We start from the raw sequence: 23,482 nt of genomic DNA, 5'->3' as shown, positions 1-23,482 counted from the left end.
TAAAGTTAATCACCAAAATGTGTGTTAAGGTAACCATTTGTAGACTCGATATCGAGACGAAACATTTGTCCCTATCAATAAATAATCTTTTGAAAACCCAATTAAAACCATCAATTATTAAATACATGGTAAATGATTGGCAGCACTCGTAAAAATCATAAAATGCAGTGCATTGTTACGTGGCCTCGGAAAGTTTAATGTTGCATTTTACTTGTGTTCATTAGCCGATACTTGTCATGATTACCTTCAGATGCGCCAATGATAAACAAATGTTACTCTTAAATGTAATTTTTTTTAAATTTAATTATATACTATCGAAGTAATAGTTTAAACTAAACGTTAAATCTACCTGCCGATGGGATTAAATATCAGATGGTCTTACTTCTTAAAATGTATAGTCATTAATTTTATATCAAGTAAAATAATTCAAAAGAATAGTAGAGGCAAAAGAAAATTAACCTATAGGTTCGAATAGCCGAACCCAAACTCTATTCAAAAATTACATCTAATCTCCAAATCGCTTCCGCACTATTTAAGGCATTACGTCAATACTACCAAATACAGCTTTCTTTATTTGCTCCAATGCTTTTTCTCGGGGCACATATAACACAAGACTGCTTTCTTCTGATTTATAGCATGCTTCACATTTATAGAAATTATGTATATCTGAGTATTCCAATAAGACTAGAATTTTCTTAATTTTTATCAGAAAGTATTTCCGCACTTTAATTATGTTTGTAGGCTTATTAAGTATATTATATTCTTAATTATAATCGATTTGTAATTCAATTATCTGAAAAAGTGAAGTATTATACACTTGTAAAACAAACCCAAATTACTGTTTTTGTGAGATAATTTGAAATATCTTCATTAACAGTTCTCGATAGAAAAACTTATTAAAATATCTTACTATGTCAAGCTCCGATCTAATTATTTAGATAGTAACCAAATGTAAGAAGCTCTATTTTTTGTTACTACTTCAGTCATATCATGTAGCTAATTTGATGGCAATTTTTTGCTAAGAGCGACCGTTAGCGTTCAAAGTGATGCACGAGTGCAGGCCTGGCGTCAACGGGAGATGTCATATTATATATAAGGTGCACGCGAATGTGCTAAAGCCAGTTCTAAAGTTGTACCTGAGGAGGTAACACGTCACTCGACATGCAGTGCGTCACTCTCTTCGTGTTGGTCGGCGTCGCGGCCGTGGCAATCGCAGGTTAGTGGCCCCCTTGTTTTTACCGCGCTTTAACCTGTCATAGTTTCCTCTAACTTTAGATTGTATAAGTAATTTCAGATTAGTTTCAGATAAAGTTCTATTGTAGATCTTTCGTTTTGCATGCTCAATCTCATTTTCCTGGTAAAATCGAAACTATTCAACCATGAATCCCTTGGAGGAAAACCACAGCTTTACTTTTAGTGTCTAATATCTAATATAAGAAATTTCATGATTAAAATTTAAATTCTTTAGAAAATATTATCATTTAATTCCACAAACTGTGATCACCTACTTCTAAAAAAACTGACATTACAAAACATCAAATAAGCAAATGCCTATAAAAATTGTACATACAAGGCCATAACCAGTATAAAATACAATGATTCGTAGTTTTATATATATCAGTAACTAAATGTCCGTGAAAATTAGGACTGAAAGCTCCGTTTAGAAGTTTTGCTTCGTGTAACTTACTTTATCAAGAAAAGCAACTTCCATATATGCTTTCTTTTTTCATTACTGTTTCTTTTTTTCCTATTGCATATTATAGTTGTAACTTTACTAATTATTGCTAACGTTGATGGGTAGAAATCATCACTTACTCGAGCCGTTTTTTCCTTTGCTGCCTTTTGTTTCAAGCAAAAATAATTTCAGAGAGTTCCAATTTTGTACTGATATATGTTATTGTTTTCGATTGTTCGTACAATACATTAAAAGTTTCAATGGCATATACCCTTGACATGGCAGAATTTTAATTTAAAACGAAGCCTTAGTTGTGATCTTTTCAATATAAATAAATACTTCGTTAGGTATTTTTCTGTTGAATAGTCTTATGTTTGTCATTTTGAATGCTACTTAAAAGATGACCTACAGCTTGTTCTATCATCACGATATTTTAAGGACGTAGCTATAGAAAGCTCACGAATCGTACATACTCGTGTAATGATGATCTCAGACCGCTGACTAATATGTGCCTTTTTATCTTAACAACCGTACATTTTTTTTATTTCACCTTGTAATGGAAAAAATAAACAATTTATCATATATAGCTTACAATAAATAACTTTCATTTTGCATTTCGAATCAAGCTCAAATGATATAAGCTGTTATGCCAAAGCTCCCATTATTCCTTGATTTCATAAATTCATTTCAAACTTAAAAGCCCAAAAAGCAAACTATGAAGGTACAATTTTTCTAACATTTGACGTAGTGAAGTCTAAGTATATTAGATTTTTTTATTTACTTGAAATCCCCAGGAGGTATGGTATTGGCCGAAGAGTGGCCCCAATTTTTTTTAAAGGTTTTCGATACTCAGGAAATGACAGATCGCCGCCGATGCGATGACTCCAAATAAAGTGGGACAAGGACAGGAAAATGATGATGTGGATTTCTCGGTAATTTTTTTATGGTTTTTTTTTCAGATGGCCAGTTCTACGTTCCACGTGCATACTACACGATTGACTCGGAGGGACACGCGTCCGCTCCAGTGCCACTTCGGAGGCTGCGCCGGTCCCTGAGCCCCTACCCCTACGGATACGGCGGCGCGGACGCGAGCGCTAACGCGAACGCGAATGCTTACAGTTGTAAGAAATACAATGTTATCTAAACTTTTTTGCAGGTCCCAAATATGTACGAGAGGCGAATAATATAAATTTAGGTATCGGCACGACGTAAAGGGATGCTGGGGCGGGGTGGGCTCATCATTTGAATCATATAATAAAAGCGAAATTAACATTATTTGATATAGGGCAAGCCTTTTTGTTTACTCCAGTAGATTCCGACAAAGATTTTTTTGGTGTTAGTATAAAAACGGTTAAAAAATAATACGACATGTGTTAGATGATATTTAAACTTTAAACCACATCTAACACCATTTAAACGTTACATTCAGGACTTTATTCTTTAGAACGTGAAAACCGGTATATCCATGTGAATGCCGCTAATGTCTAAATGATCTGTAATTATAGAAAAGAAAAAAATCATTACAGCACAGTAATTCTTTATTCCTCGACTTTTATATACACGTATATACCTTTCTTGGACTATCTTACCGGGTGTCACATATATTCTGATTAACTTGCTCATAAGACAAGTTGAGCAAGAAAACCCTACCCTTAAAATAAAAATGTCTCATTAACTCTGCCAACTACACAGTCTGACACTTTAAATAAATATTTTATATGCGTTCATGTATTTATTTACTTTATGAAGAAATAACAAAAAATAAATACGATCTGGTTAAATGGCAATAAACTTTTATTTAATATACTGTTGATAATGTCAAGATAAATACAACTTGTTTTTATTTTAAAGTTTATCAAATAATTTTTACTTTAATCGGTTGAGAATCTCCGTCCTGTCTTTTTTAGACCTTCAATGAAAACAACTTTTACATTACGTACGTATATACAAAACAACTTTTAATAATAAAAACAAAATAACATTTATTTTTTTAAATAGTCTCGTTTCAGTTCTTTGTTATCACAATTTTTTACAATATTTTCTATCGAAAATTTTACTTCGATGAATTCTTTCTTTAAAATATTTCTATAGCCTGAACAAACTAGTACAAATCTACTTGACTCCTCTCTCTACAATGATATTACGTGGTAATAATATAATAATAAGTAGGCTTTTGCATTGCAACCTACTCGCTCTTCTCATAAAACTACCCACTCTAATCACAATCCAATCCAAAATTGTAAATAATAGCTTTTGCCCTCGATTTCATACGCGCGGAAATATTATTTTTTTTTAATCGGTCCAATAGTTTTTGAATTTATTCATTACATACAAAAATACAAATCTTTACACTATATTAATATGGCTATGTACAGCATAGGAGTACTATATTAGATGTAGATTATTGACTACGATAATTACAACGGTGCTTTAGCTTCACTTAAGGTGATTATTCAACCTGGTTTTAAAAATTGGCCTTAATTCAGTACATCTAATAGTATGTATTAGTCCCGCATTCTTTAGTATCGCTTTTATTTTAATAATAGCTTATGTTCGAACTGTTCCCTAAGCAAGGCACGCACTTTGCTAACCGTACATCCGCTGGACGACTGGCGGCTGACGAAGTGTCTCGGCTCGTCGAACGTTGTTTAATTAACTGCTCGATCGCATCTTTCTATATACCGTTACCCGTTACCTTGAAATTCTACTGTATTCTTTGCTTGTACGAATACGTGAGAGCAATGACAACCGCGTCTTCATTACATCTGAACTACTTAACGTGTTAGCTATTTTAAATGCATTTAAAATGCAAGTAATAGTTTTATTTTTTCTCTTTATGTTTAGATTTGGTTTTTTAAATGTTAACATATCTACATAATAGTTTCGATTAGATATAAATAGGTCAGTTATCTTTTATTAAAGGTTAATTTAACGAATAAACGAAAAGGATACCCTCTCAATTTGACATTTAATTATACCACAGATACAAAAAAGTTCTATCCCACGTTCACAAGAACACAATAAATGAAAACTGCTAATATACACACTTTACTTTGTGAATCAAATACGGTGTGTTACATTTGTTCTTACGTCTGTGGCGATGTGGACTAAGTAACACTTATTGTGCCTTCTATGGTAGAGTTAAGTGAATACTCGTTTGTAAAAACTTGCAGCTTTGTAAGCTCGAGTGAAGCGCCGACTGTTATAACGATAACCCATTGTTCATTCTTTTGTTGTTGTTTTTGGTAACACCACGTTTTTTAAAAAGTAATAGTGCTCAGTTTGTACATTTTGATAGTAATGTTAAAATGATCTTTTACGTGTATAAATTGTTTATTTTAGACGTTTATCGTCTTCGTTTTTTAACATGAATATATTATCAATTAGGATATTGGTAGTTTAGACATGGATAAAGAAACTAATCGTTAATTGGACACGATTGAAACATCGTCAGATGCTTTTGATAGTCGTGATGCAACCTAATCAAGCGTGTTTAGTTTTAAACTTAGTCACGTTTTCCTGGTAGTGATATTTCGAATCATCGATGTTTTCAACTTCCTGTTCTACAGTTGTTAATATAAAGTGGGGAAACACTGACCAGGCTTCGATCTTAATGACTTCAAAAGTTCCTTGTGCATTCGTAAGGTCAAATTACTTATGCACACGATGCACACTTCGTCTAAATGGTCATTTGGTATGCGCGAGTGTAGTCGTAACATGAACCGTGTAACAGATAATTTCTACGTGAAGTGCGTTCGTTTTCCGACGGTATATTTGTCGTCCGTTCGTATAACGGTTTCGAACTTGGCGACTGAGCGTCGCAGTTTACAAAAAACATCCGACGCTATAGATAAATCCTATATCTAGGTTAGACTATTGAGTGGTTTAATCGAAATGACGGGTGCTCTCTTTTGCACCTACGCCCAAGCTTTTTAATTTATTGTAGCAATCAATGTATGTGGCCATGGCTATGACATAAATTATACAAAATTAGAAAGGTTTCTTTTGGAATTTAAATCAAATATTTAGGGCAATTTCTTGATGCTGAAGTTTGTTTATCTGTTATAAACAGTAGGTAGACTCGGAGCTTAATTATGTACAAATTTTATAGGGCTAACAGGATGGTTTTTTGCATAAGACATTTCTTGTTGGTGGTATCGTATATATTTATTGTATATATTTGGCCTTTGTATTGAAAGGTATTTTCTCATATTCCAGGGGGAGGCGGCGAAGCTCGTGCCAACGCTAACGCTAACGCGTACGCGGGTGCAGGAGGCTGGAGCGTGCCTCAAGGAGGCTACGGCGCATCTAACCCAGCCGCTCTCAGGTAATTATTACTCTTTATAAATAATTTGGAGGTCTTTAACTTCGCACGAGCTGCTGCGCTGAAAACAAACTTGGTGTAGCGGAGGTATGGGGGAGGAGGGCATTGTACAACGCGCGTTTTCCACGCCTAGTTATTTGAAATGAGTTATACAAAATACATTTTAAAAACATTTTTTTAAAATCAAACAATACCTACTAAAAGTTATCATAACTTATATGTAACAATAACTTTAATCCATGAAAACCTTAGGTGTAATCTTGCATATCAATTAAATGCAAGATTTGCATATCCATTAAATGCAAGTTTTACATGATTCTTACTTCTTACATGACTCTTGTGTCTACTTGCATAAGATGTTTTAATGAGACATTAAGACGTTATTAGCTTGAATCAGAAAAATTTCAAACGAAATTGCGCCAAATAATTTGTTTGATTGTTATTATTTTGTTTTAATACCACATTTAAATTATAAACGAAAACTTAAGTTAAGACACGTTTTACATTTTCCATGTTTGTAACAATGTAAACGACTAAATACTAATTATTAACATTTGTGTTCGTAGGCATTAATGTAAGCTACGTTGAAGTGATCAGAACTAACTCCATGGTGTCGGCTCATCCATCCTGAACGCGCATTTTCCATCAGCTGCACGCCGCCGCCGCTGCTCCGCAGCCCCCGGCTTCTCCCGTGCAGCTGCCGGAAGATACATTTCTATTTATTGTAATTAATATCTACTAATAAATGTCTTCTACGTTAATTTTAACATTTACCTTTAATACAACCATTTCAATACAAATTACTTACAATGTAAACAAAAACAGTTATAACTTGGGTGTATGATTTTTCGATTAGCTCCAATCAGTTACTAAAAGAAATAAACGCTAAAGTAAAAGACTCGAATAAATGTTTTAATCGGTTTGTTGCTTATTAAAATTAAAAGTTATCGTTGACGCCTTGGCAACTTTTTAAATAAAAGGGAACTTGTGACATTTTTAATAGTAAGGAGGGAAAGGTAAGATGTAATGTTGTAAATATATATTAGGCTAGTGCTTTTAACGAGCAACATGATGCCAATAACTACAAAGTAAGACCACACAAAATGAAAATCGAATTAAAAGTGTAAAAGTAAAAGATTAAAGAAACAAGCAAACATTAAAGAAAATAAAGACTGGACATTGTGAATTAAACTTTTCCACTGTTGTTTTTGATCTGAATCCATTTGGATAAAAGGGAAATTCCATTGTATTATTTACTTTTTATTTAATCACAAAATAAAAATATTATATTTGTCCTGATATACGATTAACTTTTGCGTTATTAAAAAATTGCCGCAATAAAAGCATATATAGATTTAATGTTAAAAACGTGCAAAGTGGTTTTGTTTACAATCAGTCGTAATTTTTTGGCAGGCGCTTTTTAAATAAAAACTTTAATTCTTTTTGCTCTTTATCCAAGAACATTTTACCTATTATGTAAAAGGCAGACAAGTAAGATTTGCTTAAGGTTGATATATATATATATATATAAGTTAAGGGGTACTGATAAGTGAGAGAACTTAGTGATGATTTAATCTTTCATGGTAACTAAAGATTTGCCACCAGATTGTGAACTTTCAAACTAAGTTCGCAATCTGACGATATGAAAATATGACATAGTTTAGTCGATGACGTTATGAATACTTTCTCTCAAATATTCGTGCTAGTCCCTTCGTAGGTAATGGTTAAAAGTTTGTAGTCACGTTTTGAATAACTTTCAAAAACTATAAATTATTCTAAGTATAATTAGCGACAACAATGGTTAAGAATTCAAGCTTAAAATTAATAATAATTAATGCATATTCGAATAATATAAACCAGAATTAAGTTAGAGTCAAGATCAAGGCCATTTAAATGATGTCGCTTCTTTAATTTAAATATGCATATATTTAAACAAAAACAAAAACACACTGCATGGAATGGATTTTTTTTGATTTGTTCCATTTACTTATATTACCAATCAAAGAAGAGAATAAAAAATAATTAACTAAATTATAATAATTGATAGTTTTTAATAAATTAAAACTGTTTTATTTGACTTGCCAAATTGACTCGTTGCTTACGTATAAAGGTTCACTAACTCAGGTCACTTTTGCATTATTCCTGGCATAATTAATTTATTCACCGCCCTACCCATATACCAATATTATGTTTATCAGTTGTACATAAACATATAACAAATACATAACACAAAATCAAACCTTCTTTGACCTTAAAGAAATATTACCAAAAAGGTCTTTACGAAAGTTGCGTCCATACATGGCGACGATTATAATTATATTGGATAATAAATAGCCGTATTATGTTAATGCTACTTAACGTTTATAATCTGCCAAGTTAATTGACAAAAGCCAAAGAGATGCTCTTCTTAATCTTAAATGAAATACATTAGAATCTGGATAAGCGAAAGTCCAAGGGACTGAGGAATTTTTCTCGCGTATAAAGGTTTCCCGTTCCCCCTTCTCCAGGTTCAACAGTAATAATATTACTATACATAGATACATGTAAGTAAATTGTATAAGTAAATATAGTCGTACACATTACTACGAGTATTAAGAAACTCTCTAAAAGTCAAGTAACACTGAGATATTATTCTCTTGTCGATTGGTATTCTGAAATGGGGAAAGCGAGGTTCTGTAGCATGAAAAAATAGTCTAATTATAGGCTGGCTATATAATATTGCAAGCTTTATTTACCCTAAACATTTAGGTATAATTAAGTATTGCTTACAAAGTTTTTCAAAAGGAAATTATGTTTTTTTATATAATTATGTTTTACAAATCCAAAAAAAAGATATGAATATGGAGTTATTAATATCATTATTCGTAGGTAAGCGGGGAAGAAAAGACGCTCTTGAAAGATCGGGCAATAAATGAACTTTCTGATCGACCGGGAAATACATTATTTTAATAATGTTATCTATTTTTGTTCATAGTGCTGGTGGATTTCGTCGTCAGTTTGGTCCAGTGACAGGTGGTCGTTCTGTTTCCGCAAGCTCTTCTGTAGGATTGGACTCTTCCGGCCAGGGATACTACGACCAGTACACATCTGTCTCGAATTAAATCTCATCATAAAAATGGAAATGCATCCCTTAAGAATTTAAATGACTTTTTATCAATTTTATTTTAACTATATTTTGTCGTAACCACTCGTATATCCAAGACCACTTGTAATTTTTATCTAAACACTGCAATGGAAAGTTTCTTTTTTTTGGCAATTACGTAATCTGGAAACAAGTTTGACGAAAATTTTAAATTATTGTTAATTAAACATGAATACAAAATAATATCTAGCATCGAATGATTCACATTGTAATAAAAATATATCACCGAAAACTTGAATATAAATTGTTTTGTTCGGATAGCGTTGCAGGTGGGATTCTTGATTAGCTAGATTAATAATAGTAATGGATGGATGTGATCGTAAATTAATGAAATAACACACATAAATAATTCATGTAAGATAAGACCTTGAAAAATAAAAACATTTATATAATGAACAAACATTTATTTCTTTAATTACAATAATGTTTATTATTTAAAAAGAGAGCCTCTTGATGGTTATAATGGTTAAATACCCGTAGACATCACAAAGATATTAATACTTAGGATGTAAATGCATATCTCTATTATGTTAAAAATGCAACTAAAAGCAAAGGAAATTGCGATAAGTAATTAATTAATAATACTTTTGTGGAAGTTCTAGCCTATAGCGTGGCTTTTCGTAGTTATAGCCGGGTGATGGTTGTGGCTGGGGCACTGGGGCTGGCTGGGGCACCGGTGCGGGTATGGGCTGCGAGGCAATAGGCACTTGAGGAGGCGTCACGATCACTGCATCATCGGTGATCGCTACATCTCTACCGAAGGGCACTTGTTGACCGAATCCTTGGTATAGTTGCGTCCGAAAAGATTCTTGAGGGTTAAACTGGTTAGGTGTATAGAACTGCTTCGGTGGACCGTACTCTGACGGTAGTTCCAAGCGACCGAACATGTTCCCTAAGAACGGGAATTTGTTAGTCAATGTCGCCCAAAGTCCTGTGCCGCCGACTTGGTTACTGCCTTGTCCATTGCCCCAGAACAGCCGTTGTGATTGTTCCAGGGGTAAGTTATAACTGTTGCCCAATGGATAGGGTTCAACAGGCCCGGTGTTGTACGGTATATCCCTTTGAATGTAATACGCTGCGCTGCTACCTATTGAAAAAAAATGGTTAATTTTTACACTGTGTAATTACCGCATAGTTGGAAACTGATAATAAGAATTAAAACTGACAGGTAGATTTAGATAGAATCGGACTTTAATTAGCTCAGTTTTGTTAAACCCAAAGAAACATTATATTTACATAATGGGTATTTCTGTTCTAATACGTTATTAATCAATTGGCAATGTGCTCTTGTTTCTATCACTTGTTACTAGTAGAATGTGCGTAAAATATATTTTATAAATGTGTATGAGCAGTGGACGTACCCACGATACCACACAACAACAAGACGACCGGTGTGTACATGTTGGCTCGCTGTCAACTCAAACTGCGTCACATTGTTGCTGGTCTTCGGCTTTATACCTCTTCGTATTTGTTCCTAAAAGTGGGCCTTGAAGTAAAATTCTCGTAATCCAATATTGAAAGTGTGAGGTAATGGTGCGGCTCACCCAACGGCCGGCGGACGGCGGTCGGCGGACAACGGACAATAGGCGCGACGAAATCTAGGTGACTCGTGCGTCGCCTGCATACACAGGCTGTCCTAAAACACTGCGCTTGTTCTTTATAGCGGCCACACACGTTACGATTCAATCACATAATAATTTGCCTTAAGTTTGTATGTCCCTCGTATTGATTGTAAAGCGTCCATCTCGGACATTTGGTACTGTACACAAAGAAACATGGTTTTGAATTGCAGAAATATCGTAACGTGTATGGAAGCCTTATTTCTGCATAATATGCATCGCGAGCGATGATCGTAAATGAGCAATACGTTACGTTGACCATTTTGCATATTTTCGGAGTAAGCTGAATTTTTCTTACGACTTATTGTGCCGTTGTGCAATTAGATTTGGATATCGATTATTCTGCACGTATTTTATTTCGATGTTTTCCTCGTGGAGTTTTCTACTTAAATGTATTCCATTTGTATCAACAAAATAGGTGTAATTAAATGTTATGCTTGTGAATTAAGTACATACAACAAACGTAAACTTGCGACTTTTTCGATAAATAAATGCTGTGGTTTTTTTAAAAACATTTACCTCTGTATTAGCCATCTTTTATTTTTACCACTTTCTTAAAATCCTCGTACTATATTTCAGTTGCACACCTCGAAACATGGTAAGTAATGTATAGTCTACCCAATAATATTTGCGTAGCGTATTGTATACCTGTGTTGGAATTGTTTCTATGATTACAAAGAGAACCTTTGAAATATTACATTTAAAATGTTAGAAAACCTTGTGCAATAGACAATCATATAATTTTTGAATAATTTATCAAATTCAATATAAGATAAATTGATCAAACTTAAAAGGTTTTTTCATATTGTATCATTGATTTTTTAACAAATGTCAAAATGAGATGAGCAAGTTTATTTATTGTTATTTATAAAACCAAGAATTTATTTCTCTTTGTCTAGATTTCATATTAATAGATGTTTGGTAATTTCTCAATGTTGTATATTTTGTGAAAAGCCATCTATCAAAGCCTTCAATAGACAAATTAATACTAATTTCGGTTACGGCGTCAGCAGATACTTATTCTACTTCTAACTAATATTCAAGAAAGAAAGGGTATGCGAAACATAAATGCATAAAAACCGTTGTTTTACAGGCTACGATGATTAAAAATCTTTTGTAAATTAAATTACATAACCACTCGGAAAGACGGCTTATAGATTTAATGAAAATATTAAAAATACCGTGTAATAATGTTCAGATGAGTTGTGTTAAAACATTATTTTTTATAACAAATTGATTTGTCACGATTTTGGGTCACCCTGTAAGCTATAAAAAAATTTATTGAAAAATGCACTCTTACGCGTGCGTGCGTGTTTACCTAACATAATCGGCATTATTCATAAGATAACAAGTGTTTGCCTTCACAGGTTGTCACGGTATTGTCGTCCGGAGGCGAGGTAGCGTTTTGCGAAATGTTGCTCAACGCCGAGCTTGTTCGTCCAATATCGTGCTAAACAAAATAGATAATGAATATCGAAAATGTATGGTTTACTAATTGATTACATATTTGTTTTTATAATCTTATCGACGTTCGCTGTCGTGGTATTTTTTTTAAACTTTGTGAATTTTTCCTGGAAGCGATACATTTATATCTATGACAATGTTAATAAAACTTTCCAGTACTTTAATTTATATGAAATTTAATTAGCGTATACGGACCGAAAGCTTTTACGACGACATCTGTGTATATAGTTCGATAAATTGTAATATTTAAAAACAAATCCCTTTAAATTTCAATATCTTTTCATGCATTTTTTTAATATTTGTATTTTTGTTTATTTTTTAGTTGAAATAAAAGTTGCTCAAAACTAATTTATTTATGTAACATTAATCTATTGTGGAATCTCGAGATCAATAGACAAGATAATGTTGCATATTAAAGCCAGCCTTGATTGTGCCCGTTTCTGTTTTCAAATGTACATCTTTGACAAATTATATGTCATATGTAATCTTATCTTAACATCGGACGAGCCTAAAGTTCATATCATATTATACATACAAGATTAGTAAGAGGATGGTCAATATTGGGTTAATATCGTGTTAGTGTCATTCATTCGTTCCAATTTGACATAGATCCATTACATCTATGCCATTTTATTTAAAAATATTTTTTATGGAAAATATATCTAATTATAATATTGATAAATCTTTAGGCAGATATTGTGTAATTTATGCTATTATGGAGTGAATCAGGTTTATATTTATACGAATTTCGATTGCTTTTTTTATTACTTTGATACGAGCTTTAACAGATGCTTGTTGATTCTGAAACTTATTATTTTCATGTTTTTTACGATATTTTTTTATTAAAATAAAAATAAGAAGTAGAACATACCTGGAATTTGAATATTCGAGTCGCCGTATAAGCGACGCTGTTGTTAGGAAGCTTTTTTTTATTTATGACTCGATGTGTCTGTTTTTTTAATAAGTTAGGTTATTTAAAGGTTAATGTTTTATATTAAAAGGTAACACGTGAGGTTAAAAGGTTCATGATCGACATTGGCTAAAGGTTTGTTAATTCTTTTATTTGTTGCAGTTAATATAACACTATGTTTATAAGAATACCGTTTCGGTATAAAAATGTCTCGTATTTATTTTGTGTCTGACTTCTTTACTTTTTGTAGAAATATAAAGCAGGTAAAATATTTTTACAATATTCATAAACATGTCTGCATAGGTGACTATAAAATCCGGGGTCGTGTTCAAGGTCTGTCATATAGAATTAAGTGCTAGGTATTCGATGTGATGATGCTTAATTTTTTTTCCAAATACAACAAAACAAAGCTTTCATCTTACTTAATTCTTGATAGAATAATAATTGAGGCAAACCATTGCTTACTAAAATAATTAAAAAATATATTGTTTAAAGGTGTAATAACGGTTTTAGCTCTACTAACTCTCTCGGCGAGATTCTTTGTTTTACCTTCCCAAAGGGAGGTTAGTTAACGGGGTTATGTGAGAATAACTTCAGTGGACTTAACATTTATTAAAATAAAACTTTTTTACTATATCGTTAAAAGTTTGCATAACAATTTAAATAGGCAATAGTAATATTGACTTTGCTCATCAAACGCTACGTTGAATTCACAAGAGTAATAACATTGAAAATGAACATAAACATTTTCATCACATCGTAGGAAGCAAAAGGCAATAAAAAATAAAATGACATTTGCTTAAATGACTTAAAGACGATCGATGATATTAGTACCTAGTAAATATATAACTGTAATTCCCTTAATAGGGCTAGGTATTAGTTTCGTGTTATCATAGTTCTTCGATTTGTCAAATGAGTAGTACGCCACTGCAGTCATCTCCTGTCTCTTTTCTCCTTTTTCTCTATCCATATACTGCTACTTACTTTCTACGGATGAGCTGGAAATGAAGTTTTTCCTGATTGTCGCAAATGTTGATGGGTCTTAAAAGGTTAGCACTACTAAACGGTGTGTCATCTAATGCACAAAATGAATTGCCTCTGTATTTAGTATAATTGTTCGATTTATATTCTTATTGTCTACGTCAAAGTAAAACCGGTTTTCATTATAAAAGTAAGTTGAGTATGTATGCATATATCTGAAATATATTATATAATACATAATAGGTGTACAAAAAATAACCCTGACAAGCCTTTGTAGACATTGTGAATGGGCGTGAGCCATAACTAACACATAGGTCATGCATTGTGTCCGTTGATAACGTGTTTTGAATTGATAAAAGTTAATAGATATTCCTTTTACTGTATTTTATTTTAAACCATGTAGGGAAGTAGTAAAAATTATTTTTAATAATAAATTTTATTATCTTATGAAAAGGCCGCAATAAAATATAGGGGTACCACAGCGTACTCCGATCTCTGCATTGCTACGTGGAAGTGGTCGAAGTGTCCTATAATTCCCCTAGAAATGTAGTGATGAAAAGTTTTTTCCTACGTATCAATAAACAGCAGAATAATATAAACAAAAAGGCTTATTAAAATTAAGAAAAACCATTGTTATCTGCTCGTCATATACTGTCGATTATTATATTACAAAAAATATCTGGTTAGTATTTCCTTCATGGCACTCGAACGGAGGCGTTGTCAAAGGATATAATAGCTTTGATTACATGTTGTGTTTGAAATAAATTGGATTCTTGACAGGTCGGTATGGGGCCGATGAATCGGGTGTTATAAAGAATATATCTAATAACTAATGACCTGTAAACTGTCGTAATCATCAACGCTAAAGTATTTTAATACTTATACTTCGTACTATAAATTTATCATTTGGCATAAACTTATATTGCAAATACGAGCTTAAATTCTCTCTGCCCAGGTAGTATTTATTTTTAAGTTTGCTTAGTTATGAATGTTGATGGGAGAGTGACGTTTAACGTTTTTACTTGAATTAAAAAAAATAGGATTTTTTAATACCTCATGTTACTTTCAAACTTTAAATTAATTCAGAATTTTCGATGGAACTATTTCGTAATAAAACTGAAAACGGAGGAGGTAAAAAAACGGCAATTAAAATTAAAGCGTTCATGTATTAAATTGTAAAAATGAATAACAGTAAACACATACGGTTCCTTTTATCGTGTACAAAGAGTTTAACAAAATAAGACTATGGCACAATGAAACATTAATACAAAACTTTTCGTCAACATCTTATATCTTCACATTAAATGCTTAGCAAGAAATACGTCGATGTCAGGTTTCGCAGGCGTATATACTTTATCATATAAAATTATCGTCTGCCCAAAACTGAAACAAAGAAATTATTACTATTAATTTACAATAACTGAGATGAAGGATAAACGGTTACCAATACTATAAAGTATTAGATTTCAAAAATTATTTTAATAAACCTACATTAATACTGAGTAACATTCATAGGCTATATTTATAACTAGAATTTTTCTAATTCCACGCGACCGAAATGGCAGGCAAAACCCAGAAAACATTTTTTTTTCGAGTACACATTATTAGAACTGCCATTAAGATTTTTCTATTATACTTAGAAAACTGGATTTATAGCACTATACAACTGCGACTCCATCCACACGGAATTAAAAAAAATAATAGTCTTTGTGATCTTCCAGACTGTGTTCTACAACTATGCCAAATTTCAGTCATTTAGCCGTTCTGGATATACCTTCCAAGAAACATCCACCTATCCCTCAATCATCTAAACATTCGCCTTTATAATGATAATGATAATTTATTTTACTTACGACGAGCAATATCTCCCGGCGAACCAGCAAATTGGCTTAAAGGTCGCTTAAAAGTAGTAAAGCTTCCTGCGGAGCCTGAGGCCGTTGCACTGGCAGTCGCAGATTCCTTGACTGAACTGGCACTGAAACCATTTATTCCACCAAACGTGCTGCCAGTGTTACCCGCTCCAGCACTGCTTGCATATGCATTGCTATTAGCAAATCCATTTGCAGCAGCATTAGCTACAGCATTTGCCTCAGAATTGGATGCAGCACTAGCTACATTTGCTACAGAAGTACCTTGCACATCAGAGGAAGCTTGTGTACCATAGCCGGCCTGTTCTTTGATGGACTCATGAGCTCCTGAAGTTTGGAATGTAGGTTCTACATGATAACTTGTTTGAGATCCGCCTTGACTTGTGGCAGCCTGGAATCCATTTAATGAGGGCTTATTATGTCCGGCCTGGTGAATGCTATGTTTCTCATCTGGTCTAAGTACACCCGATGGTGCTCCGAATCCCCCGGAATATGAAGCTGCTTTGGAATCAGTTTCTACCTTTGCGCCACTGTAAGAATCCGATGTGGCTTGAACAATTCCTTGAGAGGGTATACCAAATTGATTTGGCTTTAAAATACCTGAAGGTCCTCCAAACCCACCAGAGTATGGTGAGCTAGCAATATTGCTAACAGGTTTGCCTACCACAGTTATTTTTATATTTGGTTTTGTGGCTTGAAAATCAGTTTGCTGCGATTGTGAGTTAAGAACCCAATATTGACCCGATGGCTTGTTTGGATTAGCTACTGCGATATTTGAATAGTTTTCTTGGGATGTTGCTGTACTTTTTGGATTAGAATTTTGCTGTGTTTCAAAACTAGTACTGAATCCAGCTGCTGAAGATGGATTGTAAGCAGTTTGTAAATATTGTGCTTTTTCGAGTTCAGAAAGATCGCTTGTAGAAAATTGTGAAGTAGCAACACCCGTACTGCTTGCAGCATGGGATTGCGAAGTAAAATGGTAAGGAGCGTTGGTTGGTTTCGAATGTACATGTTCATTATGTACATGTTGTGCAGATTCTTTGTGACCGGAATTAGCTTCGAAGTTACCGGCGATCGACTTTGGAGGTGTCGATTGATGCGATGACTCTCCAGTGCTTGTATATCCAGGTTTTATAGACGCAGGTTGGACTTGAGAATTTGATAAATAGGATTCTGTATTGCCTTGATAGATTGGAGTAGATGAAAACGGTTCACCTGATTGTTGATAAGACGGATTTTTTTGAGCAGAAATAAGTCCTTCATTTGTTGAACCTACTTGTCCACTAAATTGGTTCAAAGGTTTTTGGTTTTCAAAACTACCACTGGCATGTTGATAAGACGGATTTTTTTGAGCAGAAATAAGTCCTTCATTTGTTGAACCTACTTGTCCACTAAATTGGTTCAAAGGTTTTTGGTTTTCAAAACTACCACTAGATGTTGTTTGCCCAATAAAATTTCCAGTGTTTGTCGGTCTTACCGGAATTGTTTGCGTTTTGTCAACAAAGTGAGAATTATCACTACCATCGACAAATTGGGTCGTAGGATTTAAATTACCTGTTGCTACCCCAGTGTTACTTGCGTAAGCAGATTCTTTTTGATTTGAAGAAGACCAAACCGGTTTAGTTGACTGACCAAAATTTTCAGCGTCCTTAGTAGGCGCAACAGTTTGTACAGAAGGAACATATTGCTGTTGAACAGTGAAAGTATACGTAGGTTTATTTCCTAATGATGGAGTTCCCGTAGTTTGGAAGTCGGATGTAGGTTTTGCCGATATGAAAGAAGACGTTACGTATGTGTTAGAGACAGTTTGAACTGTTGGATTAACAGGTTTTTGTACGTCGTATTTTGAGGTCGTAGAAACAATGGAAGAGGTAACTTTACCTTTATCCGATACATTTGTTAATGATGAGCCTGAGAAGCCTGTGCCTGATTCAAATGACGTTCCACTGGAAGTTGGTTTGAGGGCAGCAAATGATGCGAAAGGTTGGTTTGTAGGCTTTGCAATACCAGAAGATGACGCAAAGCTACTTGAAACACTAGATTCCTTTTGATTAACAACAGAAGCTCCGCTCGTGACCTTCTGTTTATCAAAAGATGACAGAGTTACAAATGGTTTACTAGTAGTTTGTGTGTAAGTAGAAACATAAGAACCTCCAGTTTGAGTAGATTGATAAGAAGGCTTCTGGAACTGTGATTGACCTGCAAGTCCCCAGTTATTTGTAGGTTTATACTGGCCTGTTGATGTTGGCTTGTACTGTCCGGTCAGAGATGGATTGTATTGACCTGTTATAGTAGGTTTGTATTGACCTGTTGAAGTATATTGAGTATTCTGCTTCGTTTTGTCATATAATCCTCCAACTGATCCCTGTCCAAAAGTAGTAAATGAAGTAGAGAAACCTGGATAACTATGTGGTTTTACTGCTCCAAATGTTCCATAATTATTAGTGTACCATTGTTTTTTCTGTGTAACTGGCTGAATCGTAGAAAACTGGTACTGAGGTTTCACTTGAGAAAAAGTGGAGGACCCAAAAGTAGATACTGCGGGATAGCTTGTCGAAAATTGATTTGTTGGCTTCGTCGGTTTAGGGGACGCAAAAGAAGTGTAGGACACTCCACTGTTACTAACAGTTGGTTGAGAAGTTGGCTTAGAATAAGTGGTGCCAGACCCTGATGTAGCAGTAGCTGTAGATTCTTTTTCATTCTGGTTAGTGATACTTGAAGAACTTTGCTGTACCACATTTGTAGATGCAACTGGTAAGGAAGGTTTTGCGGTAGGGTTGGTGGGAATTAATGTCTCTTTTTTTTCTGGAAAACTACTTACTGAGGGCTTATTCTGATTAAAGAAATTGGTTTGTTTAGGTTTGTCATTAGATCCAGCAAGATAACTAGGGTCGGACCAGGAATTAGACGACGAGCCGGGGTAGCTAGTTGAACTAGGAGAAGAATAACTTGAAGGTTTAACTGCTCCTGTTAATGTTCCAAAAACACTTGAATACACTGATTGCTTCTGAGGACGTGTTTCCGCCGTAGGTTTGGTGGCAAACTGATATTGAGGATTTTTTGATGGTGCTCCAGACACGGGAACAGTTCCTTCAAAATTATCAACTGATGGCTTGTTTGGTGATTGTTGTGCAAAAGTTGTAGATTGAGATACAGTAGATGAACTAGACCCTGGGACTGTTGGTTTGTTAGGTTGTTGTGAAAAACTTTCTGATGTCGAGCCAGAAGTAGCATCGGGAGTTTGACCAACAAAATTAACTGTTGTTGGTTTTTGTGTCACAAAAGATGAAGCACCTCCATAGTTAGCCAATTGTTGATGCTTGTGGGAATTGGAGTGGAATTGAGATGCCTCAGAATTTGGAGTAAGGTGAAACACTGACGCTACACTACCGGGTGGATAGACGGTATTGCTTACAACTTGAGTTGGAACCTTATATACTTCCTTTGATACAGTAAATGTGCCCGTTGGAGAGCTTTGTGGTGATGAAGTCTTGGGACTGTCCGAAAATTGAGAGACAGAACTTACTGCTAAGGTATTTTCAAATGGTTTAACGGTTGGTTCTTGCGAAGAACTTATTGATGTGGGACCAACCGAATTCACTTGAGCTGTAGGTTCCCGTGTAATAAATGATGCTGCTGTACTACCATAATTAGCAGACTGTTGATTTAAATTTGAAGTGACTTGAAAATCAGCAGTAGTTGGATTAACAGTGCTATAAGTTCCGCTAGGATATTGTTCTGATTGTTTGGAAACAGTGTAATCCCCTGTTAATGAAGGATACTTTGTAGGAGAAGTCTCCTGCTTATTGAAGTATCCAGGGGTAGACAAATCGAAAGATGGTTTATATGTAGATTGCTGCCAAGAATTTACAGGTGTTGATTGGGTAGTGAAATAGACAAAAGATGATTCTTTCTGTTTCGTAGGGTCAAATTGCGGTGTAGTGGGGGTAACAACTGGTTTATAAGGGGTATTAGAGGACGCAAAACCATTATTAGTGATGGTTGATGGTATAGTGGGCTTCACAACTTCAGGAACTTGTCCAAAACTACCAGATGGAGTTGTTGGCTTAGTTTTATCTATTGAAACGGGGATTCCACTAAGACCTTGTTCAGGGGAATAAGGCGAAGGTGAAGGTGTATTAAAGAAATTGTCGCCGGTTGGTTTTTTCTGTACTACGAATTCTGGTCTTATTGGTAAAGAATTGAACGTCGGATTCTGTTCCCAAGATGAAACCGTTGGATTGAGATAACTACTTTCAGACGGTTTGCCTGAAAATTGGTCTGTGCCTTTTTGTTCTGTAGAAACATAGTCATAACTTACTTTTTCCGGAGAAGAAGCAGCAAAAAGACTAGATGAAGAAGGTTTGGGAACATTTGTGCTCTGCAGTGAAGGTTGAGCAGTTTCTTTTACTTCATTTAACGATCCTCCGAAACCAGTATTAAATGTACTTTCCTTAGTCCCTGTTAATCCTACAGCTGAACTCTCATATTGTTCAACCTTCACGGGGGATGAAGAAAATATTTGGCCGCTTGACACAGTTTGGCCTGAAGGTTTTAAGATTTCTGCAGGTTCGCCAAATCCACCAGGGTAAGATAACTGATTAATTGGTTTTACTTCTTTTTTATTTTCAGAACCTACTTGAGTATTAGTGAAGTAAACCGGTTTGGAAACTGTTTGGGGTGCATTGCTAGGTACAGGCTGAATAAATATTTGAACGTTCTTAATTGGTTTTGAATCATGGGTGTGGGCAAAAGGTTTGTCGCTTTGAGAGACCTGGCCAAATGAATGGGAACCTTGCTCCAATTCCTTGTGGGTAGTATATGCGATTTCAGCATGTGGCTGTAAGGTAACATGTTGTCCATCATGTTGCCATTGGCTTGATGCGGCATTATAATTGCCCGATGCAGTCTGTGTGTTTTGTTCTAAATACGTTGGTTTTATTTCAGGCTTGTACAATGGTTTCGAATTTTCTGTATTATAAACATACTCAGTGTTTATTGACTGGACTGTTGGGTTTATGTTTCCTGTTTGGTATTGGGCGTACGATGGTTTTACTGTAGTGACAGGTAAAGTTTGTTGTTTGCTAGGTACATTTAACGGTGCTCCAGGAGGATAAGATACAACAGTGGGAACACTTGGGGCATTGCTAGCGACAGAAGAAATCTTATCATGAGGACTTAATAGTCCTGGAGGTCCCCCAAAGCCACCGGAGTAAGATGGGGCATTTTCGACTAAAGCGGATTCTTTACTCGGTGCGGCGGGCGTTGAAAAAAAAGCTGTGCCACTTTGCACATCACCAGAAAAGCTTTGCACTCCGAACTGTTCTCCGGTTTTTTCAGGTACGTTGGCGTTAAAACTATTCGGCTTTGATTGTTCATGCCAATGGCTGGGTATTCCTGGATTTATACCGACGTAAAAATTAGGTTTGCCTTCAGGCACCGCAGATTGATACTGCACATTTGCAGGACTATTTGTGTTTCCTGAAAAATTGTTTTCTTTCTCAGAAGAATAAGATCCTGTGGCTTGGGCATTTACTGAAGCTCCAGTTTGGCTAGTTCCAGCCGTAGCAAATGCAGTTGCTTGTGGGACAGTGGCTACCTGAGGCTCTACATTTTTATGTGGTACAAGCAAATCCTGCGAACCGTATCCTATTTGCCCGGCATTGTAGTTAAACGCACTCGAGCTTGAGCTGGCACTGCTTGATGCTACACTTGAAGATGATGACTTTGAGAAACTTCCCGAAAATCCAGTTGTCTTCGGGGCAACTGGTTTCACCACCCCAAATTGTCCAAAGGAAGACGTCGCAGCTTCCGCTAAAATGAATAAAGTATTAATACCTTATAAAACAATCGTTATACCTTTTCTAACAATCGTTCTCAAAGATAAATGCTTTCACTGAACTTAACCATCTAGTTAAATAACAGTGAGTTTCCGAGACCAAAATTCCTGTTTAAAACATACTGCTATCGTTTTATAAACGAATGACACGTTTTTTGTTGCCATATTTTCAAGTTGTTATTTACTCACTCCATAATTGTTATTTATTAATTAGTTTTCAGATTACATCAATAAAAATAAAATGTTATTACAGTATCTGTTTTAAAAATAAACCCATGTATAACTCCGGTATTAAAATAGATTACACGTAACATAATTTAGCTTTAACTAAGTGTACATAAAATAAGACTTGTATCGATACGGATTTGAACTAATTTCTTTATATTTTTATACTGATTAATTATTACCCGGGTCAATAATTAAAATAATATTACATGGAAATCTAATATTTGAATACTTTAATATTAACCATCACTAGTTTAAATCCTAATTCCATCTTATATATTTAACTAACAATCATAACTTAACAATTGTTTTATATTTAACAAATTGTATTTGTTCGCTTAAATGTAATAGAGCAAGCATGCAATTTGATCTAGAACTTACTGAGAAGTAATATGTTAAGTACTGACCTTTAGCTGATGCGCCGCTACCTTTGACACTGAAACTGTAGGGGGTGGCTATCACAAGGTTCGTTAGGGTCAACACTAAAGCACACGAGAGCTTCATTGTGATGAAGCTTTCCGACTACGGTGTTGTTATGATGCCGTCACCTTATATAAAGCATACACAAATAGACGCATCTAAAAACCTGTCGTCGTTATTATTAAGCCGCAGTAAGGATCACGGATTGAAAAATATTTCCCATATTCATGTGAACAAGTGCTCCACACGTTGTTTTTTATATTCATAGATTTTATATAACTTATATTTACTACATTTACATACTTTGGATGTTGATTTCTTTTTAGCTCGATTTGTTCGTCATTGTTTTAACTCCTTCCCATTTCATAGTAAGAAGTAAGTTTAGGAAAATTATCCAAAATACAAAGTTATTAGAAAAAAACGCATTTAGAAGATTCGTTAAACTTTAATTTACAAGTTATACCATACTATACCAATATATGCATAAACTCTGTTGGTAACATAGCGGTTAGTGTTCTGATCCAGATTCTAATCCAGTCAAAAATATTGGCCATTAATAACATTTATCTTTACAAAACACTCATCTTGCTAACTGTGGACTTGCATCAAATGCAAAGTTGTAAGTGTTATGGGAACTATAAAAAATGTAATAGACCGAAAGAATAATTGAGATAAAAAATTGATTGTAACAAAAGTCATTTACCATAAATATGTATGTCTAAAAAAGGTACATTTATAATTTGCAAAATACGAAAAAACCTTTATTCGGCAATAACTTCAGTTAGATCTCTATAAATAACATTACCAAAAACACTATTAGACAAAACGTTATCTTATAACGCATTTGAATATAATTTGATATAACATCAAACGTGGTTGTTTTGTAATGTTGTGATCTTTAATCAAGGTTATCGAATGTCTCTGAGTCACATACGAAACTTGCGCGTAGTCATTGTCATGTCAGTAAAATATTATTGTTAGAGCTTGGGAAAATCAGCGCCTGGGTAACGTAATC

The 23,482-nt window shown here is 34.5% G+C and overlaps 3 protein-coding genes across 3 annotated transcripts; 1 reads left to right on the top strand and 2 right to left on the bottom strand.

Moving 5' to 3' along the window:
• Positions 1–1,108: 1,108 nt before the first annotated feature.
• Positions 1,109–9,501, top strand: LOC106124972 (hase und igel). Its single transcript, XM_013322039.1, has 4 exons — positions 1,109–1,216; positions 2,635–2,796; positions 5,894–6,002; positions 8,974–9,501. Exons 1-4 carry the CDS (start codon positions 1,162–1,164, stop codon positions 9,098–9,100), a joined length of 453 nt encoding a protein of 150 aa, XP_013177493.1. The 5' UTR covers positions 1,109–1,161; the 3' UTR covers positions 9,101–9,501.
• Positions 9,502–9,566: 65 nt separating this feature from the next.
• LOC106124330 (uncharacterized) lies at positions 9,567–10,693 on the bottom strand. The gene is made up of 2 exons (XM_013320880.1): positions 10,503–10,693; positions 9,567–10,228 (listed from the first exon to the last, which is right to left on the bottom strand). Exons 1-2 carry the CDS (start codon positions 10,540–10,542, stop codon positions 9,717–9,719), a joined length of 552 nt encoding a protein of 183 aa, XP_013176334.1. The 5' UTR covers positions 10,543–10,693; the 3' UTR covers positions 9,567–9,716.
• Positions 10,694–15,261: 4,568 nt separating this feature from the next.
• Cb10 (wing disc-specific protein) lies at positions 15,262–22,581 on the bottom strand. Its single transcript, XM_013320879.1, has 4 exons — positions 22,455–22,581; positions 17,412–21,797; positions 15,969–17,312; positions 15,262–15,498 (listed from the first exon to the last, which is right to left on the bottom strand). Exons 1-4 carry the CDS (start codon positions 22,549–22,551, stop codon positions 15,482–15,484), a joined length of 5,844 nt encoding a protein of 1,947 aa, XP_013176333.1. The 5' UTR covers positions 22,552–22,581; the 3' UTR covers positions 15,262–15,481.
• Between the last annotated feature and the right edge of the window lie 901 nt (positions 22,582–23,482).

This window comes from Papilio xuthus, unplaced genomic scaffold (assembly GCF_000836235.2).
Source record: "Papilio xuthus unplaced genomic scaffold, Pxut_1.1 DF825946.1, whole genome shotgun sequence".
In the NCBI taxonomy this organism is placed as follows: Eukaryota; Metazoa; Arthropoda; class Insecta; order Lepidoptera; family Papilionidae; genus Papilio; species Papilio xuthus.
Note: the sequence above shows the minus strand (reverse complement) of the source record. Positions and strands in the feature narration are given on the sequence as shown.

Coding starts and splice junctions, on each gene's coding strand:
- LOC106124972 (XM_013322039.1), top strand. CDS start 1,162: ATGCAGTGCGTCACTCTCTTCGTGTTGGTCGGCGTCGCGGCCGTGGCA. Junction 1,217..2,634: donor CGCGGCCGTGGCAATCGCAG/GTTAGTGGCCCC, acceptor TTTTTTTTTCAG/ATGGCCAGTTCTACGTTCCA. Junction 2,797..5,893: donor GAACGCGAATGCTTACAGTT/GTAAGAAATACA, acceptor CTCATATTCCAG/GGGGAGGCGGCGAAGCTCGT.
- LOC106124330 (XM_013320880.1), bottom strand. CDS start 10,542: ATGTACACACCGGTCGTCTTGTTGTTGTGTGGTATCGTGG. Junction 10,229..10,502: donor GTTGTTGTGTGGTATCGTGG/GTACGTCCACTG, acceptor TTTTTTCAATAG/GTAGCAGCGCAGCGTATTAC.
- Cb10 (XM_013320879.1), bottom strand. CDS start 22,551: ATGAAGCTCTCGTGTGCTTTAGTGTTGACCCTAACGAACCTTGTGATA. Junction 21,798..22,454: donor TAGCGGCGCATCAGCTAAAG/GTCAGTACTTAA, acceptor TATTCATTTTAG/CGGAAGCTGCGACGTCTTCC. Junction 17,313..17,411: donor TGGGCAAACAACATCTAGTG/GTAGTTTTGAAA, acceptor CGTCTTATCAAC/ATGCCAGTGGTAGTTTTGAA.